This window comes from Oryctolagus cuniculus, chromosome 2, assembly GCF_051225735.1.
Source record: "Oryctolagus cuniculus isolate XC-2025 breed Fujian yellow rabbit chromosome 2, ASM5122573v1, whole genome shotgun sequence".
In the NCBI taxonomy this organism is placed as follows: Eukaryota; Metazoa; Chordata; class Mammalia; order Lagomorpha; family Leporidae; genus Oryctolagus; species Oryctolagus cuniculus.
In genome coordinates, this window is record NC_142868.1 from 127,959,814 (window position 1) to 127,980,978 (window position 21,165).

Genomic DNA, 21,165 nt, shown 5'->3' on the forward strand with positions numbered 1-21,165 from the left:
CAAAGGCAGAGATAAAGACTGATCTTCCATCCTCTGGTTCTAATTTACTCCCCCAAGGCCTGTATCAGTTAGGGCTGGGCCAAGGTGAAGCCAGGAGCTCCTAACTCAATCCTTGTCTCCCACGTGGGTGACAGTAACCCAGCTACTTGAGCTATTACTTGCTGTATACCAGGGTGCTCATTTGCTGGAAGCTGGATCTGGGTGTAGAGCTGGAGCTCAAATCCAGGCACTCCAATATCGGATGCAGGCTTCCCAAGCAGTGAGAAATGCTGTGCCAAATGCCTAACCCAGGAATAATATGCTTGAAAGTGGAATTCTAGCTCTCTATAATCTTACTACAAATTTTCTTTGCAAACTAATTTTTTTCTATTTAAAGTCATTTTTTAAAAGATTTATTTATTTGAAAGGCAGAGTTATACAGAGAGAAGGAGATAGAGACATATATATATATATATATATATATAGAGAGAGAGAGAGAGAGAGAGAGAGAGAGGTCTTCCATCAGTTAGTTGATCCACTCCCTAGATGGCCACAGTGGTCGGAGCTGCACAGATCCAAAGCCAGGAGCCAGGAGCTTCTTCCAGGACTTGGACCATCTTCTACTGCTTTCCCAGGCCATAGCAGAGAGCTAGATCAGAAGTGGAGCAATCAGTTCTTGAACCAGCACCCATATCGGATGCTGGCACTGCAGGCGGCAGCTTTACCTGCTAAGCCACAGTGCTGGCCCCTTAAAGTAATTTAAAAAAAAAAAAATTAAAATTGGCCGGTGCCGCGGCTCACTAGGCTAATCCTCCGCCTTGCGGCAACGGCACACCAGGTTCTAGTCCCGGTTGGGGCGCCGGATTCTGTCCCGGTTGCCCCTCTTCCAGTCCAGCTCTCTGCTGTGGCCAGGAGTGCAGTGGAGGATGGCCCAAGTGCTTGGGCCCTGCACCCCATGGGAGACCAGGAGGAAGTACTCGGCTCCTGGCTTCGAATTGGTGCAGCACGCTGGCCGTGGTAGGCATTTCGGGGGTGAACCAATGGAAGAAGACCTTTCTCTCAGTCTCTCTCTCTCTCACTGTCTAACTCTGCCTGTCAAAAAACAAAACAAAACAAAACAAAAACTTAAAATCACACTGTCAGTTCTCCATGCTCAGAGTGTACTATATACATTTGCATGACAAACTTCACCTGATGTCATTTGTACTACCTAAAGGACATTCTCCATCTTTGACAGTTGACAGTTCAGTGGTACCTCTGCAATCTTGACCCTGCCAATCTGCAGATCTGACTTACACCTCCCTATTTTTATCTTGCTATCTATTTTTCATTATTATTTGGGAGGAACCTAATAGTCTTATAACACTTAAAAGCTGAAAAACAAGGAAATGTTCTATCATATCACTTTTATATTCTAGAATACCTTGTACTGCTAAACACTTAACAAATTAAGATTCTAGTAAAACAAGATTGAGAAAACAAAAAATAACAATCAATTCTAAATTTTTTTTTTTGACAGGCAGAGTGGACAGTGAGAGAAAGAGAGAGAAAGGTCTTCCTTTGCCATTGGTTCATCCTCCAATGGCCGCCGCGGCCGGCGCACTGCGCTGATCCGATGGCAGGAGCCAGGTACTTATCCTGGTCTCCCATGTGGGTACAGGGCCCCAAGCACTTGGGCCATCCTCTGCTGTCTTTCCAGGTATATTAGGAGGGAACTGGAGTGGAAGTGGAGCAGCCAGGGCCCACACCGGATCCAGAGCCGCAGGTGGCGGCTTTACCCACTGCGCCACAGTGCTGGCCCCTGGAGAGGTTTTCTGCTCAGAATACGTAGTCATCTGAACACTTCAGGACTGGTCTGCCTATCTGCAAAACACTGGGCTTTTCAGTTTTACCATAATCCTCAGATCCAGGAGCATAACCAGATTGGTCAGATATCCAAATAATTTAAACCTCACAATGAACCTCTCTGCCAATTATAGAGCTTTTTCAGCAAAAGTCTTATATAAATAGACGGCATAATTATTTTCAAAATTGCCTTACCAATAGAATTTTTTTTTCTGAATGAAATTGTACATGAACTCAAATATTTAAGGAAATTATCATCAAGCCTGCTCAGGGAAAATTAGGAATGGAGGTAGAATGAAGTAAGAGCCACACTCACCGCTGTCTCCTTCTCCTCTACCACAGGGGATGCTGCAGGGGCAGGCATCAGAGCTAACATACCCAACTAAACGACTTTTGCTTTTTCACACCTTTTAAACATGCACCCATATGTCAAATGATTTGTGATTTGCTAGTAAATAATCTTTGCTTTAGTGAGAAGTATTTGCTAAATAGATTAATCTGCTAGGGAAAACCGAATAAGCTGTCATGCTAATAATCACAATTTATGAAGAATAGATCACAAGAACTTCCCTAGCAACTGCCCTGAATTTTAAATATCTCATGCCTCTTTTCCTTACCACTGTATAGGCAGCTGGGTATGAATTTTAAATGTAAATTTATGAAAATCTCAAAGTGGCTATTTATAAATGAAACAAACAGGTTATATACCTGATTAAAGTTTTATGGATATGAAAATAAGTGCTGGGGTCACATATAAAATAGTATTGTTGGGAGGAAGATTAATAATTCAGTGATAAAGGACTTAAGTAAACTTCAGAAAACTTTAGGGGTCTGCGATGTGGCACTGCAGATTAAGTGCTGCCTGCAGTGCTGGCAACCCATATGGGTGTTGCTTCAAGTCAGGGCTGCTCCACTTCCAATCCAGCTACCTACTAATGTGCCTGGGAAAGCAGCAGAAAGATGAGTCAAATCCTTGGGCCCCTGCACCTCTGTGGGAGACTCAACTGAAGCTCCTGCCTCCTGGCTTCAGCCTGGCCCAGCCCTGGCTGTTATAGCCATTTAGGAGTGAGCCAGGAAAAGATCATCCAATCTTTCTCTGCTTCTCTTTCTCTGTCTCTCTCTCTCTCTCTCTCCATTTCCCTTTCTCACTCTCTCTCTCTCTCTCTGCCTTTCAAATAAATACTTTTTTAAAAAATTTAAAAAAGAAAATTTAGAAAATATAAAGGAATATACATTTATAGGGGCATTGTGCTCTAAATATGTGGGAGAGATACTTAAAACTATCAAATTCTAATAAAGTGATCAAGGTAACAACATTGGACTCAATTCTTCCTTAACAAAGTGCTATGGATCATATTATGATTTCATGTGAGCAACTGAAATCAGTCAATAATTAAGAACCCAGTAGACTCTGCAACAACGTTTCTGAAGAATTAATTTTTATTTTATGATAAATACTGTTTCTATAGTTCCCTGACATAAAATCAAAGACCAGTCACAACAATACTTCCTTCAGGGTCTACAACAGAACCAACTCTACAATGGATTCATTAGGAATGTTATGGACATCAAAGCCACCAGAATGCTGTGAACAAATTCCTCCATCTACGCTTTATTCTTTTTTTTTTTTTTTTTTGACAGGCAGAGTGGATAGTGAGAGAGAGAGAGACAGAGAGAAAGAGAGAAAACACTTTATTCTAACATGATGTATATCATCTCTATTCCTATCCAAAGTTCTCAACCCATTTAGAAAATGTGTTTTGCGTATCTTCTTGGTTAAATTAGGCTGCAAAACAACATGGTCCTGGAACATAGGGAAACAAAGAACCTACAGCTTTGATTTAAAAGAAAAGTAAGGTGTAATAAAAGATGGAGATTTAATATACACATTTATCACTGCTCTTTTCTTAAAACCCATTGTAATAAACATGAAGCCATTTTCTTTTAAAGGTGTCTGTCCTTGAAGACAAAGACAACAGGAAAAAAACAACAGCAGTGTTTGAAAGTCAGATATCAGACAAAGGTTTCTAAGAAAGCTGAATCCTAGCCAATAGTGGGGAACCTGAGAATAACCCAATTTACACTGCAAAGCCTCAGGTTCCTGAATCTGAAACTGAGCCATCAGTTCCTCCTGGAGAAAAAGGGAAGAGAAAGGTGAGGTTTTACAAAGAAGATTTGTTGAAATCATTTTAAAAGCAATTAGATCTCCAGGTCACAAATGACAGAATTTCCTTTTGCAAGACTGAACAGTACTCCACTGGGTATATGAGAGGGTACTTCAAAGAGTTCATGAAAAAACAGAATTAGAAGTTTATTTTTGTGCCAAAAATTTTGAAATTTTTGCATAGTTCTTTCAGAATACACATTTTTCATAAAGTTTTTGAAGATCCTTGTATGCATGGATTTCAAAAAAGTTTTGTACCAAAATAAACTTACCTTTTAATTCCATTTTCCATGAACTTTTTAAAGTCTCCTCATATTGGCTCATTTTCCATTACCATAATCTATTTGTCCATTAATAGGCATGTAGGTTGATTTCCACATCTAGGCAATTGTGAATAATTCTGCAATGAACACGGGAGTGCATATGTTCCTGTCTCACACTGATTTCAGCTCCTTTGTACATCTGCCAAGAGTGGGATTGCTGGGTCATACAGTACTTCCAATGTTAGCATTCTGAGGAACCTCCATAGCGTTTTTCCAAAATGGCTGGAAATGTACTTTTCTACCAACATAGAAAGACCAATCCTGGATGAAGTAACTTACATGTGCTACCCAAAAATGTTTATGGCACCAAAACAGAGCTAAAAATTAGTTTCCAGAGGCTGAGAGGGAGTGGGAATAGGGAAAAGGCTGATGCTGGGCAAAGTTTTAAATAGACAGAAGGAATATATTTTAGTGACCTATTCCACAGCATACTGAGTATAGTTATCTCATGGTATATTTCAAAATTGCTGAGAACACACTGGCCTCAGAATCAGCCCTTAAGGCATTTGGATCCGGCTAAAAAGCCCATGAGAGTTTCTCAGGCATGGAAAGCCAAGACACTGTGGCAAAAAAAAAAAAAATGACCTAAATGAAAGAACTCTGTGAGTGAGATCCCAGCAGAAAGAATGGGCCATCAAAGAAGGAGGTACCTTTCTCTGAAGGGAGAACTTCCACTTTGATTATGGCCTTGTCTAAATAAGGTCAGAGTTTGTGAACTCAAGAGGCTTCCATAGCCTTGCAGCTCATGACAAGAGCCTCAGGTGATTACTCACATCATAAATAAGAGTGTCAGCTGTTCAATCAACAACAGGAGTCACTGTGCACTTACTCCCCATGTAGAATCTCTGTCCTTAATGTGTCGTACTATGCGAATTAACGGTAAAACTAGTATTCAAACAGTACTCTATGTCTGTGTGGGTGCAAACTGTTGAAATCTTTACTTAGTATATACTAAGTTGATCTTTGTATATAAAGATAATTGAAAATGAATCTTAGTGAAGCATGGGATGGGATAGGGAGTGGGAAATGGGATGGTTGCAGGTGGGATGGAGGTTATGAGAGGAAAAATCACTATAATCCAAAAGTTGTACTTTGGAAATTTATAGTTATTAAATAAAAGTTAAAAAAAACAAAATTGCTGAGAAGAGACTTCAAATATTCTAACCACAAAAAATTGATAATCAGGTGAGATGATAGATATTTTAATTAGGTTGATTTTGTCTTTCTACAATAAGACATCACAATGAGTACAATTAATTATCAATATATATTTTTAAGTAGACCACCAATTTTTCTTTCCTAGTCCAAGCTCCAGGAAACTAGAGGTTGATTTTCAGAAAAAGGAGAAAGTCCTTTCCACAGACTTGGCTAGGTGAGATGAGAATTCCATCTGGTGTCCTACCTGCACAGCAGGAACCCAAATACTTGAGCTGTCATTCGCTGCTTCCCAGACACATTAGCAAGAAGCTAGACCAGAAGCAGAGTAGCCAGGACTGAACTGGTCTGCCCTCCATCTGAATTTTGCCAGGGTCCTGCTAGTATTGCTATATAGATGCTTGCAAAAATAAGATTTGTCTAGAGTCCAACATCTAACTCCGAGAGAACAAAAGGAATAGCATTGAAAAGATGGGAAATATATAGTATAAAACTTTAAATAGGGAAAAAAGAATATAAAAATACAATACTATGTCTACATCCATTAATATACAAAATATGAAACAATGCAAAGAATAAAGAGTGACGATGAAGAAAGTAAAAGATGTGGCCTCCAATTTCATTGCTATCTACGTGACCTCAGGATGGACCACCTCCATTTGTTTTTTGTAGACAGCCTGCCACTTGTTTTCATCCAAATGGCTTGAAATCAGAAAACAGAGCCTTTAGGAAAAATAATGGTGACCCTTCCAGAATCTTGGGAGAAAAACACAAAGGTAATGAAATTAGGGAAAGGGTATGGTTTCACAGATTTTACAAATGGTAGAAGATGAACTAATATTGAGGGGAAAGGAGAAAACAGAAGAGATCAGAAGCACAAAATCAGGTCTAGGGTAAAAAAAAAAAAAAGGCAACGTTCAGGAGAAGGGGAAATTCGGACAATCTCTTTATTTGTATGTGTGTCACTGATACAGAGAAAAACACATTTCCCAAAGGATTTGCATGTCTATTCTGCATGGATCTCTTCATTGCTTCCTCCCAATACCCAAATGTGCAGACCAAATCATAAAAAGACCAGTGCCTTCTTGTTGTTTTTGTTGTCCCTTATTTTTTACTTTTTATTGAGGCGAAATTCACATGGTCCTCTTCTTAAGTTACTTCATGGGAAAAAAAAAAAAAAAAAAGAAGAAGAAGGAAAAATCGCCTGCATGGTTGCACGGCAGACTGTGGGGGAGGATCATTTAGAGGAAACAGGAAATGGAAACTATGACACCTGTCTGAATTCTGTGATGTGAGTAAGGCAGGTGATTTCCAACTCTTGCTAATTCATGGTTGGTCAGGACCAGAGGCAGGAGGCTCTCCTAGAAAACTTGCTGAAATGCAGTTGTTTTCAGACTGCGGTAAAGCTCTGCCATAGATATTTTTCAGAATCTCCTTATGTGATTTTGATACACAAGCAGATTTAAGAATTTCTAAGGCAGGCAAAGATGTGGCTTCCTCTTGGAAACTGTGTCCTAGGATCGGCACAAAGAACCTAAAGCAGATGCTCAATTCAAGGTGGCAAAGGCAAAGCTCTGGGTTGCCACTATAAATCTCTGCCACAGCCAAATCAGAAGAGTAGAAACTGAAGTCAGCGACTAAGCTGTTAAGAAAGAGGATTTTTGAATCTCTGTGAGACTGCCTGTTTTAGTTCTGGCCTTATTGAGAGCACAGTCCTTCCAAGGAAGATAAATTGTCTTTCTACAAATGGGGGAGTAGATGTATAGGAAGGGGTGAGTTTGAGAGTGGTGGAAATAGAAAAGTTCGAAGCTTTGACAAAGCACCTAACTCTTCATTTAGTATCTCAAAGGCAAGATGCTGGTGTAGATTTTCTTGTCTATTTCTAACAAATTCAAGGAGTTTAGCCATCCAGTTTCATGAGTTTCCTCCAATATCCTAAATGTCCAGGCTGAGTAATACACAGCTCTAAAAGATTTTCCAGGACATATTTCACCTGATGGTTTCTTACAAAAGTATTTATCACCACTCACATAAAAGAAAACTCATTTTAAATCCATGCCATATTAAATCAATTCTTGATTTGATCCATCGACTCCTTACTCCAGGGTCTCCTAACTTGTCTGCTGGCTCCTAAGAATCACCTGGTGTGCTTGCTAAACTTAAAGATTAAAGACCCTGCTGTGATTCTGTGGTCTAGGCTGGAACCCTAGGGCCCAAGCATCTGATTTTCAAAAGCTGAATTGTGACTTCTGCCTTCTGTTGAGTTCTCTCTTTAGGCACATATACAAGCTCTCTTGTGTTGTTATAAAGTGGTGACTTAAGTAATTTCCAAAGTTCCCAATCCAGCTTACAGAATATCACAGGAACTAAAGATGGCCCAGCTGTCCCTAGCCCCCAGATACACCCCTAGGGATACTCCTGCCTGCCCTAACAAGTTTGCCTACAGTGGCAGAAAGCAAAGGGAGCTACTTAGCTGAACATTTCAAACTGAAAAGCAAGCAAGTTATGTGCTTTGTACACGTTTTATCTCCACTAATAGTTATTGGAACCATTTCAGGCCTTTCTAGAAAGAACTGAAGTGGGTTTCTTCTAAGGTCTTAAATAAACTTTAACTTTAGAGTTCTTCAAAGAGAGGCATGAGGAGGCCAAGGAGAGTTGACCTTAGCTAATTTACTTACTATTTTTACCAAGTAGTGGAGGAGAGACGTGATGAATCATTTTGGTCCAAGATGTGGCACCCAATGTACTCAGAACATATAGGTTATACTCCTCTTCCTCCTCCTGAAGAGCCCCCTTCTCCCCCTCACCCTCCTACCCTCTTCCCTACCTCCTCCGCTGATAATAACACCACAAACCAAGAGATGAAGAGGGGTGGCAATTATGGAACATGGAAGATGCTACAGCAGATTTAAATAGGCTGGTGTATGAAGAGCAATATATTCAAACTGAAATTTGGGAAGAAATAGCCATCCACCATGCAAAGTTTAAGAAAGAAGCTCCCATTCAGAGAGATCAGAGCAAAGCCACTGAAGCAGCAAAGTGTTCTGGCATCTGTGAGCCAAGGGGAGATGTTGCTACCTCTGAAACATTCAGCTCCTAGAGTGTAATAAAATCCTAAATCGATCAAGAGAAACTGTTCTCAGGATGCTCAAGGTGGCATCTGACCCACGCTAGGAGGCCCTTGGGAAATTATCTTTGGAACAAACCGTTCAAAGTAACAAGAAACGCAGAGTTCTGGACCACCCATGTACTTTGAGAAAAATCAAAGAAAAGCTTTATCCAGGCTCATTGGTTTAAAGGAGGGGTGTAGCACGCTGCTCTCCCTGACAGTTTTGTGAGATCTTCCTTGAAATGCCAGATAGGTTCTCCAAGAAGATCAATTGATGGATTGTGCTGTCCAGGCTGCATTAAGCAGGGTGGCCAAATCTGATGACTCAACAGTCAACGCTACTGACCAAGGTCAAGGCAGCCCCTTCCCGTCTCCTGATGTAATGTGCCCCTTCCTTATCATTAGCAACTGACCTTGTATGATTCAGAACCAACTTTCATAGATTCAGCAAGGAGTTGGTTTGTCAAGGAAAGAAAGAGCTAGAATTCTAAGGATGGGACTTAACCTCGCTGTTGAGATGGATTTTCATTTCTATCTCTTATTTTTTTTTCTTTCTGTCAGAAAGAAGAGTTCCTTACATGAGGGGATTTCCAAGAAGCTGTGGAATATGGAAAAAATAAGTTCATTTCGGTGACCAAAAATGTAAAATTCATGGATAGTTGTTTTCACAATGTCACTCTCAATAAACTTTTTCAAGACCTCTTGTAGAAGTCCATTAAGGGGGGCCCAGTGCTGCGGCATGGTGTGTGAAGCCACCACCTGCTCCATCATTTCTGATCCAGCTCCCTGCCAATGCACCTGGGAAAGCAACAGAAGATGGCCCACACGGGTCCCTGCACCTACGTGGGAGACCTGAAAGATGTTCCTGGCTCCTGGCTTCCACCTGCCCCAAAGCTCTGGCCACTGAAGCCATTTGGGGAGTGTAGCAGCACTTTGAACACTTCTCTCTCTCTCTGCCTCTGCCTCTCCCTCTTTCTAACTACACCTCTCAAATAAATAAATAAATCTTTTAAAAAATCCATTAAGGGTAAGCTAAATAATATCCAACTATGAGGTTGCTAAGAGATTAGCAGGTCCATGAGTTTACATCTGGACAAAGGGTAGACACTCTCAATCACTCTGTTTCATACTTTCTCATTAGCCCTGGCTTGTTCCAATCAAATAACTCTTGTCCCACCCCTTCAAGGAAGCCCACAGCCTTCCAACACAGCTCTCATTCCTGCATGGTCAATTCTGACAGTCTCCTGTGCCTTCTTTACATTTCCAATGCTATCTTCAATCCACTTGAAAACTTTATAATATAAACAATGCACAGCCCTTATTGGTCTAACACACACACATGTGTATGTATGTGTGTGTATATATATATGTCACATATGACATATACATGACATATATATATATGTCAACTCCCATTCATAGAGGCTTGTTAGATTTTGCTATTAGTGACTCTGGAATGTCAATTTCTGTTCCTTGTCACTTGGAAATATTCTGAAGTCTGGTTTGAAGTGGATTCTTCCATAGAACACTGGCATTTACTTCTACCAGGTATCTGGCAACCCACCACTCAGAAAGCCTTTAAAAGAAATTCTGGGTAACCTTTAGACATGATGGAATATAATTTCTGACTCTCAAGCTGAGTGATTGTGAGTTGTAGATAACAATTCTTGGAGGAGGAGATTCTTTTTTACCTTTTTAAAATCCAAGACAACATATTTTCCCATTTATACTCTTTGTAAGGGAGTTTTGTTTTCTTAGCTCATTCCCTAATGGTGCTAACATATGGGAATCCAGGCTTTATTCTGAGGTCCAAAACTGGACTGGCCATCTAGCTGGGTCACCAGACTTTGTTTCCTGTTCTTTGTACATATGCTCCATTTAACACACAAGTGTAGGCCATGAGAAATCCATAGGCATACATTAGTTTACTACTCCATTCTCGTTTCTCTTCGGTTAGCAAGTCTCTTGCACTCATGTGAATTCATCCATGCATCCGAAAGAATTTGTAAGAATTTCCCCAGGTATGCAGCTGGTAGAAGAATGATGGGGAAGGAAGGAGGGAAAGGCAGAGAGAACACTGAAGGATAGGGGGAAGGAGGAAGAATACTGGGTACTCCATGCACTTTGTCTGCTGTAAGGAGGCAACAGCGTGTGACCTTCATCACTCACACTGAATTCATACAGAACTAAAACCGCTCAACTCTTTTGATGACAAGGCTGCTTTTCCAAAATCTTCCTGCTGAATAGACTGCCAGACATTGGGCCTCACCTCTGCTGACTGGCCATATCCCAACACCATCTAATAAATTCATTGCTAGATCCCTGTGAACTTTTAGGAGACTCTCAATAAAAGGAAATTCCCCAGAGCAGATCCTTGAGCTTGCCAAGTGTTTGTCAAGCTTCTAAAGTATACATCCTAGACGATCACACTGATTCATTCAAAGTAAATCTAGGTTCCAAAACAGGACAGCTTCTAGCCTCTCACTACTAATAGCAATTCTAACTCTATGACCACTCCCTACGGAATCAGAATTCATGGCTGTAGAAGATCATATAAATATGTTACATTAGGAATTTTCCCCATGGCTTCCTTGACCTACAGGAACTGGATAAGTCCCCATTTGCCTACCTCTACCAGAAACCTCAAGAACCTGCAAAGCTAGAAGATGAGAGGTCTTCCTTTTACTGAACTCAACTTCTAATAACTCATAGGTCTGATTCTCCTATTGTTTAGTCCTCTAGTTTCCCGGGACTAACAATCCCAGCAATTTTCTATCAAGTTCTCTAATGGTCTTGCAATTTTATAAGGATTCTCATTACATTCTTTTCTGTCTTTGGCAATAATTATAATTAGAGATTTCTGCAATTTCCCTCTAGGAAGTCTCACAACCAAACACTTCTTTGGCCACTTGGAGACCAGAAGAGGAGTACCAGACACATCTAATGAAGCCTTCCTTTACCGCATCTATCTGTACTTCTTATCTCCAAAGAGACATCAGTGACCTTTCCAGCACAGGGTTTTTATTCAAGGTCAATAATCAGAACAAGAAAATAAGAGCATTGGGAAGGATAAGGTAGCAAATATGAGTTTGACAAAGAGCTTTCTGACTGACATCTCATTTGAGGTTGAAGTACTCTTATGTAGTAGATCCTATTTGCCTGTTTTACAGCTGAGAGAGTTGAGGCTCAGCTAGGCTTGCTATGTTGCTAAGGTCATGTCATACACAAGTGATAAACAGGAATCTGAACCATGATACAGATAGCTTCAGAAACATGAAACCTTAGCTAAACTCCTAAGCGGGGAGGAATCAGGTTTCAGAAGGAAGGGCTCTTCTTCCCAAGAAGATGGTGTGTGAGAATGTGTGAGGGTTGACCAGATAACACAAAGGAAACAAACCAATGAGATCTGTCCATCCTAGGACCCTCTGAGCAAGTCATTTAATGTATATCATGAGCTCATAGTAAGTCAACAGCAAATGTGCATGACATGTCATTCTTCCCAAAGCATGCAAGTCTCCCACTTAGATAATCATCCCCCATTTGGGGTCCTTTAAGATCCAAAGATATTGTCCATGTTCCCACAGGGCCTGGATCTTAACACATCTGTGCTCCACAGCTATAGTGGGTTCTGTGTCCAGATTACCCTCTCCTGCCAACTGCCCTCCCACCTGTCTGGATCTATTCTGGACGCCTTTCAGAGCCAGTGCACATGTGCTCTGTGGGACACAATCTCGTCGACACTCTCAGCCTCATTATTCGCCCCAAGGAACATTTCCTGCCAGCATGGTTGGACATTCTCCCACCACCTGTGCCCAAGTCTCTCGGCTTTCTGATATCCCATGAGAGCAAACGTGGTTGAACACATGAGAAAATGCATAGCATCACAGTAATATAAAAATAAGAAAGGTAAGGAAAACATGTAAAAGTTCCTATTACCCAGGAACAGTCTCAGGCTATCTCTGAGAGTTATACTGAAAACTAAGAGGAAAAATAGGCAAACGAGTTGCAAATGCCATGACTCAAGGACAGAAGTCCAAAGTACCATCCGGAAGACTTCCTCCCCATCCACATTTGTTTGGAAGAGTAGCTTCAGGCCGGCGCCGTGGCTCAATAGGCTAATCCTCCACCTTGTGGCGCCGGCACACCGGGTTCTAGTCCCGGTCGGGGCGCCGGGTTCTGTCCCAGTTGCTCCTCTTCCAGGCCAGCTCTCTGCTGTGGCCCGGGAGTGCAGTGGGCCCTGCACCCGCATGGGAGACCAGGAGAAGCACCTGGCTCCTGCCTTCGGATCAGCGTGATGCGCTGGCTGTAGCAGACATTCGGGGGGTGAAGCAATGGAAAAGGAAGACCTTTCTCTCTGTCTCTCTGTCTCTCTCTCTCACTGTCCACTCTGCCTGTCAAAAAAAAAAAAAAGGAAGAGTAGCTTCAAAGAACAACTTCACACCTCCCTGACAATCTCAGTCATTTTCTATCAAGTTCTCTAAAGGTCTTGCAATTTTATAAGGATTCTCATTACATTCCTTTCTGTCTATGGCAATAATTATAATCACTGGAAGGTCGACAGCCTGAGTAGCCTCTTCCAATGTGTGAGCAAGAAGTGCCAATGAAAAATGCACTGAAACACTCATTCTTCACCAAAGCAAAAGTTGTATACGGAAGTGTATCTGAAGCTCAGATTTAACAGAGAAGAGGAAAATGAACCAATGTGAAGCACAGGACAGAGACAGGGAGAACAAAAATGCAAATCAGGAAAAGGCAAGGCAAACGTCATCAAATTCTGGATGCTAGCACCCTTTCCCTTAAAGGAAGGCACCCACACTATTGAAGAAACTCTTAACTTTCCACTAGAATGGAGGCCATTATGGGAGGTATGGGCAATATTAGGTCACAGATGGCTTACAAGTATTACTTGTTAGTCTGTTTGAAGCCAAATGTTTTAATAAAGAAACTTGAACTGACTGTTCTCCATTTTATCCCTTTTCTACATAATAATAGGAAGTGATAAGAGAAGGCCTAGATAATACTGGAAACAAATTTCATGTTTCATCAACAATTAGCTTTATTCTTCAGTGACAACAACAATGCAGTCGTTTCCAACCTTCCTATCTGGGAGAAGTTTGGCAATATGACAATGTTATCTTTTTGAGGACACCTTTAGAAGCCTCAATCTCTCTCTAGCATTTTAGAACAAACTCAGATATTAAACTTGAATATTGGATGTTCAAGGCCCCTCTCAGCACTACTATATATGCAGCATCTTAGAAAAACCCTGATAAATCAAAGTCAAATTTGTACTGAAAAGCACTGAAATACAAAAAAAAAAAACACATAAAATAATTTTAGAAGTAGTCTCAGAGCCATTTAAACTCCCTTTACATGCAAAAACTGGATTGCACAAAACTTTACAGTGATCTCCTAAACACATAAACTGTGAAGCTGTGTGCTGACTCCTTTCTCATTCCGTTCCTCACTCATGCTTTGGGTCCCAATCAGAACTCGCTACTGCCAGCACAAAAAATCTGCCCTAGCTATCATTCCCAACACTGTTCTTTTGAAAACACATGCAAAATGAACTGCTTCTAAATGAATTATTACATATCCATACAATAAAATGCTGTGCAGCCAGTAAACATAAGGTTAGAGAATGTTTATTGAGATGGTAACAATATATTAGTAGTGAAAATAGATTACAAAACACCATTTACAATATGACTCTTTTTTTAAATCAAGGCATAACAGCTGTGGATGTGAGCACGTGTATATAAATATGCCACCGCTATGAGCTCGGAAACATTGGAAATTCTTACACTAGGTTATCAGCAGTGAACATTTTTAGGGGATGGGATTAAGCATATTTGTTTCTTTCTGTGCTTTTTAACCTTTCATGAACACTTTTTTTTTTCAGTATAAAAGCCAAGAAAAAAAAAACTGTAAAAGGCAGTATGTTCAGAGGTCGTCTGCCACTGCTACCACTTCACACATCACTCCCACGGTACTGAGGAAGGGCATACCGGACCCTTGCTGTGGGCAGGGTTCCAGGACAGAACTGGAAATCACCTTTTAAGACCTGATTTCAGTCCTCAAGCCCTCACAAGTGGGTTCCCTGAGGAACTTCCTTTATGCTAAATTCCACTCAACAGCAAAGCTGTGACAGTAATGTTTCAGCGACTTGTAAACTGTGTGCTTGTTCTCACATCAGTGTGTCTTCAGGCACTTTTAACACCTGCGTTCTACTAGTGGTTTACAAATTGTTAACCCCAGGGATCCACTCAGATGTTTCAGGGAGGTGAAAAATGTTGGATCCAAACATATTTTCTAAAATACATGCTTTTACTTATTCTTAAAAACACAATTAAAAACAACCTGTCACATTTTAACATAGCAGAGACCGGTCACTTACCTTATGCCATCAGGGTCTCTGCCATCACTGTGCAGTTAAATTTTAATTGCACACTTGTTTAAGAAAACTATACTTTTACATTTTTCTTCTTTAAAAACTTCGAGCTACACAGAGTCTATGCATATAAACTGGAAGCAGGTTAAGCAGCACCACAACACATACACAAGATCCAGGCACCTCTGCTCAGCACATATTCTCTCATCAAAGCTAACAGTGAATTGTGCATGAAGAAGTAATGGTTTCAAGCGTCTCTTTATTGTTCTGCATTTATAGTTTTAGAGCCTGGAGTAAGTATTAATTTTTTTCCTCACAGTTCTGCATTATAGTTTAGTGCAGGGAAGAAATATCATTTTTAAAGGCTTCTATATTTATAAGAATGTGTGCCACATTTAGACATTTTTAGTGCTATAACTTTGAAATAAAATTTTTCTACTTAATTCCCTATCAAATGCAATCTGTCTAGCAGAGAGTATCCAGGTATTACCAAGTGAGCCATTTACAAATTATTACTGTAACTGAGTAAATCAGAATTTTGTGTTCAACCCAAACCAAAGAAAGGTATCCTAGTAGTTGCCGCTGATTGCACTGCAACTATCAACAAAGCCCAATGCCCATTTGTATGTTCAATCTTCTCTCTAGGTACTTTATGAGCAAACTCTGTTGAAAACGCTATCCTAATTCGGATGCTTTACTTTTACTGCTGCTACCTGACATCACCTCATGAATTACCCTGGGGCTCAGGGCCTCCTCACCAGTCCTCCTGCTGTCCACCCTTTGCACCTCAATAGCCAGTTCTTAACATCCAAACCATGGCCTTTTCTGCCCAGCACACTCCAAGACAGCGCATCCCATTACATTGAAAGTCAAATTTTGTACCACGAGGCATAAGGTCTTGCACAGAGGGAAGCCTCCTCACAGAGCAGATACTAACTAATTCCCACCAGCCTCTCACTCAAAACAGCCAGTGTGGTTCCCCACAGCTCCTCAGATAAACCTCACACAGGCAGAGACCTTGACCTTCCTGAGGTGCAATTTCGCTTCCTCCCTCCAAAAGGTTTTGATCCATTGCCACCTTCTCAAGGCCACTGTTATGAACAGCAGCACCGCAGGTTCTCTGCCTCCCAGGGTTTCTATTTCCCCTTTGCACTATCACCTTCTCAAGGGCATTCTGCTCCAATTGTTTACTTATCCCCTGTCTCCCCCTTTGAGAATGTAAGCTCCATAACAGAGAACTTTGAACACTGTGCTCACTTCTGTATTCCCAGACACCCAGACCAATTCCGGTACGATGCAGCCAGGCAACCATACACACCTGTTGAATAAATTAAATATTCTAACTTTGAATCCATCACACAGTTCTTATCAATAAGAGACTATGTTTAACTGTCACCTATCATGGGGTCGCTTTCAAGATATTTATTTAGCAGAAAAATGTTTACTGCCACATTTTGCAAAAAGCTGTGTGAAATTATAAGCTGCAGAGGTGTGCTTGTGTTCATTATAATTTGAAACTATTTTTAGTACTCAGCATAATACTCTAACCACACTGATGGCTTTAATCCAAATTAACATTTATAGAGCACATGTCCTTTTGTAACAGAAGTTCTTCCTACTCCTTAATTTCCACATACGTACGATAATGAGCATCTATTTAAAGTGCAATATTTTTAAGAATATTTTTATTTTGTAATATATATTAAATTTGATAGAAATATTTAAGGCCACTTGGGAATTTCATAAACCTATTCCCATACTCTCTATCACGGTATATTCTGTGACTTTAACTTCCTCATATGTATGTATCAACCCAGGTTTCTTTTAATGCTACATCTTCAACTCTAACACACTAATTTGAACATAAACTTGTGGAAATATTTAGCCATCAGCTGGTATCCTAGCATGCTCCACGTTGCCTGTGTGGCTACCCTACAGCCCGCGCCCCGTGAAGATGACCTTCTCCTAGTCAGTTAGGACAAAACTGCTCTCTAAATCCTGACCCCTATTTATTCCACCACATTCGGAAACCATGGCAAAGAGGGGTCTTCAAAAACTCCAAAAATGCACATTCTGGGGAAAAAAACTGCAAGGATTTCAAGGCTTTGCTTCCAAACTTATTTTTTAATTCCACTTTCCACAGACTTTGAGAACCCTCCTATATGGTTTTAGAACAGTTTCAGCCACAGTTGAGCATTATAAGTGGAATGAGCATCAGGGACTTATCGGAGATTTTCAGAATTTTTGATGGCAGAAATGCCAATGTCTAAACCTTTTTATTCCCACTTTCACGATGCCTTTATCCTAATGATATTGCCTAGCACATTAAGATGAAAACCTGCAGGGTGATAATTTGATAATACCTTTATTACTAGAGCTTACAAAATTGAAAAAGAAATGCAACAGCCCAGGAATGTTTGACTAATTTGTTGGTTGCTGTTAACTACAACAGACTTCTCAGCCAAGACATAGATGTGTATGTGCTTTTAAATGGATACATTCTATACCAAAATAAATAAATAGATCTTGTGGTAGTAAAAATGAGTGAGTGCCATATCCAGGGAATTCCCTGGACAGGGAATTTAGAGATTGTGCAGTTGCATTCAAGTTTACCTTGAAGTCACCAAAGAAGCAGGGACTGGAGCTACTACGTGTTGTACAGTGTATATAAAAGTCAGCAGGAGGTGCTTTGTTTAAGGCTTGGATTCTGATTCTTGCATGTGAATAGAATTTGCACACTCTGAAATGTAAACACTCTGCCCTTCTGTAACCAGGTTCAAAGAAACCAAAATTTCCATAAAACATTGCTGCACCATAAGATCCTGAACAGACAAACAGCAGCCTGGTATCAACAAGATACAAAACCCAACAGCTCTGCTGATCAGCATGAGTTTTCACTGAAAGAAAAAAAAATTCTACTTGACGGGATTCAAGTCACCACACTGAAAATTGTATGTCACATCTTGATCAACTCTTCTTTCATCACAGTGATTTCTATTCACCAGAACATCCATTTTTCTGATTTATTTATACTGAGGTCTTAACCATGACCATGATTCCTATAGTTTCCACTTCCTTCTATTCCTTGATAGAAATACCAGCACATCTTAATATAAAACCAAGTTCCACATACACTTATGGACTAACTCTGTTGCTATTTTGTTAATAATAACAAACAAACAGAATCCCCAAATCTCATTCAGTGCAGAAGACAGTGGCAATCAACCTTTCTAGCGGTACCCTATACAGCGTGCAGACCAAAACCGCAGTGTTGGCCATCCAGCGTCCTACAGAGATGTTCTCCCAAGCAGCTGGGTACCACAGGGTGCATCAAAACTATTCTTTATGTGTGGAAGATGGGCAAGTCTTCCAAAAATCAAAGAATCTAAAGGTTGATGGAAAGGAAACAGATTTCGCTTTTTACTTCACAGGGTGTTCTCATTAAACATCTCTGTTCTCTGGAGAGTGTGGCCAGAGGAGCACTCTCATTGTCAACGCTGGTGCACACTTGACTTGGGGGCTGCACAGCTGCTAGCTGCATAAGTTTACTTATGCTGCAGGAATATGAGAGGTAAGATGCTTGAGGCAGGGCTGTGACTTGGCTGGCTTTCTCACCATCGCCTTGGGTGTTCCAACAATACTCCAGCCTGGAATTCAAACCCTGAGAGCACACTGGCGGTGTTCCTCTTACCTACCTTCACTACTGAAGGCCTGGCTCAACATGCAACATCAAGAACTCACTTTATCCACACTGTTCCCCCAATGGATGCAGAATTCTCTCAAACCCGGGAGTGCAGAAGAGGGGGGAACTCACCAACCATTCACCACGGCCAGCACTAGGCATCACCTCACATGGATGCAGCAAATCAGTACACCCACAACCTAGTGCCTTTCAAAGCAAGGAATACAGATCTCATCTTCTGACAGCTTATGGTATATAACAGCTGCCCTGTGTGATAGCCGTGGGAGAGGATGCTCACCCTCTGTGGCCCAGTACCACCAGATACTACCCTGAGCTGTTTGAAATCTTGAAGACAAACTCTGAGAAGAAAGCCTGTTCACACAATGAACCAATAAAACTCCACCACTTACGGCAGTGAAAACTTCTGCACCTTGACCAACCCTGTCCCAACACTTGAAAACCTCCTACACTTACAAATGCCTCCTAGGGATGACTTTTAACATCTGCAGCCACTGATAGTTCCAAAAGCGCTCTGTCGATGAGGATTACATATATCCTAAGTACCTTCCATCAGTCTCTTTACCAATTGAAATCTTAAGTCAAACTGCAGCCACTAACATGACCAAGAAGCGAAAACACAGTTTCCCTGTGATTTTCTCATCCACACTAAAACCAGTTCTGCATGGACATCATGTCCTCTCTCCCAAAGCAGCGCTTTGGTTCTCCCATCTCTCTCTCGGCGGACGCCGGGCCCCGTTCCCACGCACGCGGCCACACAGAACAGCACCCCCGAGCCGCGAGCGCACGCACGACTCACGTTGTTCATGTACTCGCTGAGCAGGTCCTGCAGCGCCTGCCGCACGGCGTTGCACTCGGCCACGATCCGCTCGCGCCGGTCGTCTCGCGTGCACGAGGAGTCGGCCATGAGCGCTGCACCACTGATGATGCTCTCCAGCCGCTCCTCCAGCGACGGCCGGAAGCGGGCCTCGCTGAACGTCATGGGGTCCAGGATAATCTTGTTCTGAAAGGAGCACAAAGGGAGAAATCAGAAGAGCAGCCACGACCCGACAGCCTGGGCTCTCTGGTTCCCAAACCAGAAAGACCTGAGGACGGGACACGAGGCCTCCGCCCCCGGGGAAGGAGATCAGTGGCTACCGAGGTAACTTCCACAGCGGCCTTGAGAAAGTATTAACTTGTAAGATATTTTGCCCGAAATGCCGGCCCCGGGAAGAAAGCAGCACGTCTTGTTTGAAGAGTATGTTCTTGGCAAAGGCTATCTCAACCGAGGCGTTTCAAATGAGATTGTGACACTGCTGTGGCATTTTTTTTTTCTTCAAAATGCTAACCTTCAAAAAAAGTACATTTGAGGGTGGCTCTTTCAGGGATTATAGGAAGATTTTAGAGCTAACACATGATACGTAATCAACTTAAATGTGCTTTCGCTGTGGCCAGGACACTCTTTCTGCCTTCCTCATGAAAAGCAGACAGCCCAAGGGCACCATGCTTTTGGAAACTCAGGCGAATAGCATATTCAAAACAGGGTAATTTCCCACTAGAAACTAATGTCTTGTATGTAAAACCTAGGGTTCTAGAAAGGGATTCATAATGTGTGTGTGTTACAATTAACTGACAGTGCCTCAATAATACTTTTTAAAATTTATTTATTTGAAAGGCAGAGTTGCAGAGAGAGCAGTGTCTGTGGGTGTTGGTGGGGAGTGGTACAGTTCAACATGGACAGAGAGAGAGAGAAAGAGAGAGAGCCAGAAATCTTCCATCCATTCATTCACTCCCCAAATGGGTGTAACATCTGTGCTGCCCTGGGCCAACCCAAAGCCATGAGCCCAGGAACCTTCACCCTAGTATCCCTTGTGGATGGCAGGGACCCAGGTCCTGGGGCCAACATCCACTGCCTCCCAGGAACACTGGCAGGAAGGAGTAGCTGTGTATTTGAACTGGCACTCTGATAGGGATATGGACAGTCCAAGGAGTGGCTTCATCTGCTGCACCACGATGCGCCCATCCGTCCATGGAATTACCAACATGTCCTGAAGGAGCAGAGATAAGTGAGGAAATAGTGATATTTCCCAACAGGAAAGAACCACAGAGAATGAGCTTTAGTTTGCTTTGTCCCTGCTAAATTGGAGGAGTCTGGAAACGTGCAGGCTGAGATGTCCAGAGGCTGATGGACAACCAGGGTTCAGAAGGCTACCAGCCTATATAAGGGTCTGGGGACTGTCACAGGGCTCTGTATACGAGATAGTAACTGAATACAAGTAAGTCAGGGGTGGGGTACCTTTTTATGCCATGTGAATATTTATAACATGGTTCACAGGTGACAGAATTATCAGCTTAAAAACTAGCCTGGTGCCAATTTATTGAATTTTGAGTCCTGCCCCTGGTTGCCTTGGCAGTGCCAAACCAGATGTTTTCATGGGCTTCATACAGCCTGTGGGCTGGACGGTTCCCACTCCTGGTATACAGCAAGAAAAATGAGCTGAAGAAGATCCAGTTAATATG

General features: G+C 41.7%; 1 protein-coding gene across 4 annotated transcripts in view; it reads right to left on the reverse strand.

The window, feature by feature from the left end:
* Window positions 1-21,165, reverse strand: part of CTNNA2 (catenin alpha 2) — a 1,277,539-nt gene that overhangs the window by 775,238 nt on the left and 481,136 nt on the right. For all 4 annotated transcript variants that reach the window (XM_051842709.3, XM_089327497.1, XM_051842710.3 and 1 more), the window contains one exon: window positions 19,466-19,669. In XM_051842709.3, coding sequence (XP_051698669.1) covers window positions 19,466-19,669 — 204 coding nt within the window. The remainder of the gene's footprint in view (window positions 1-19,465; window positions 19,670-21,165) is intronic.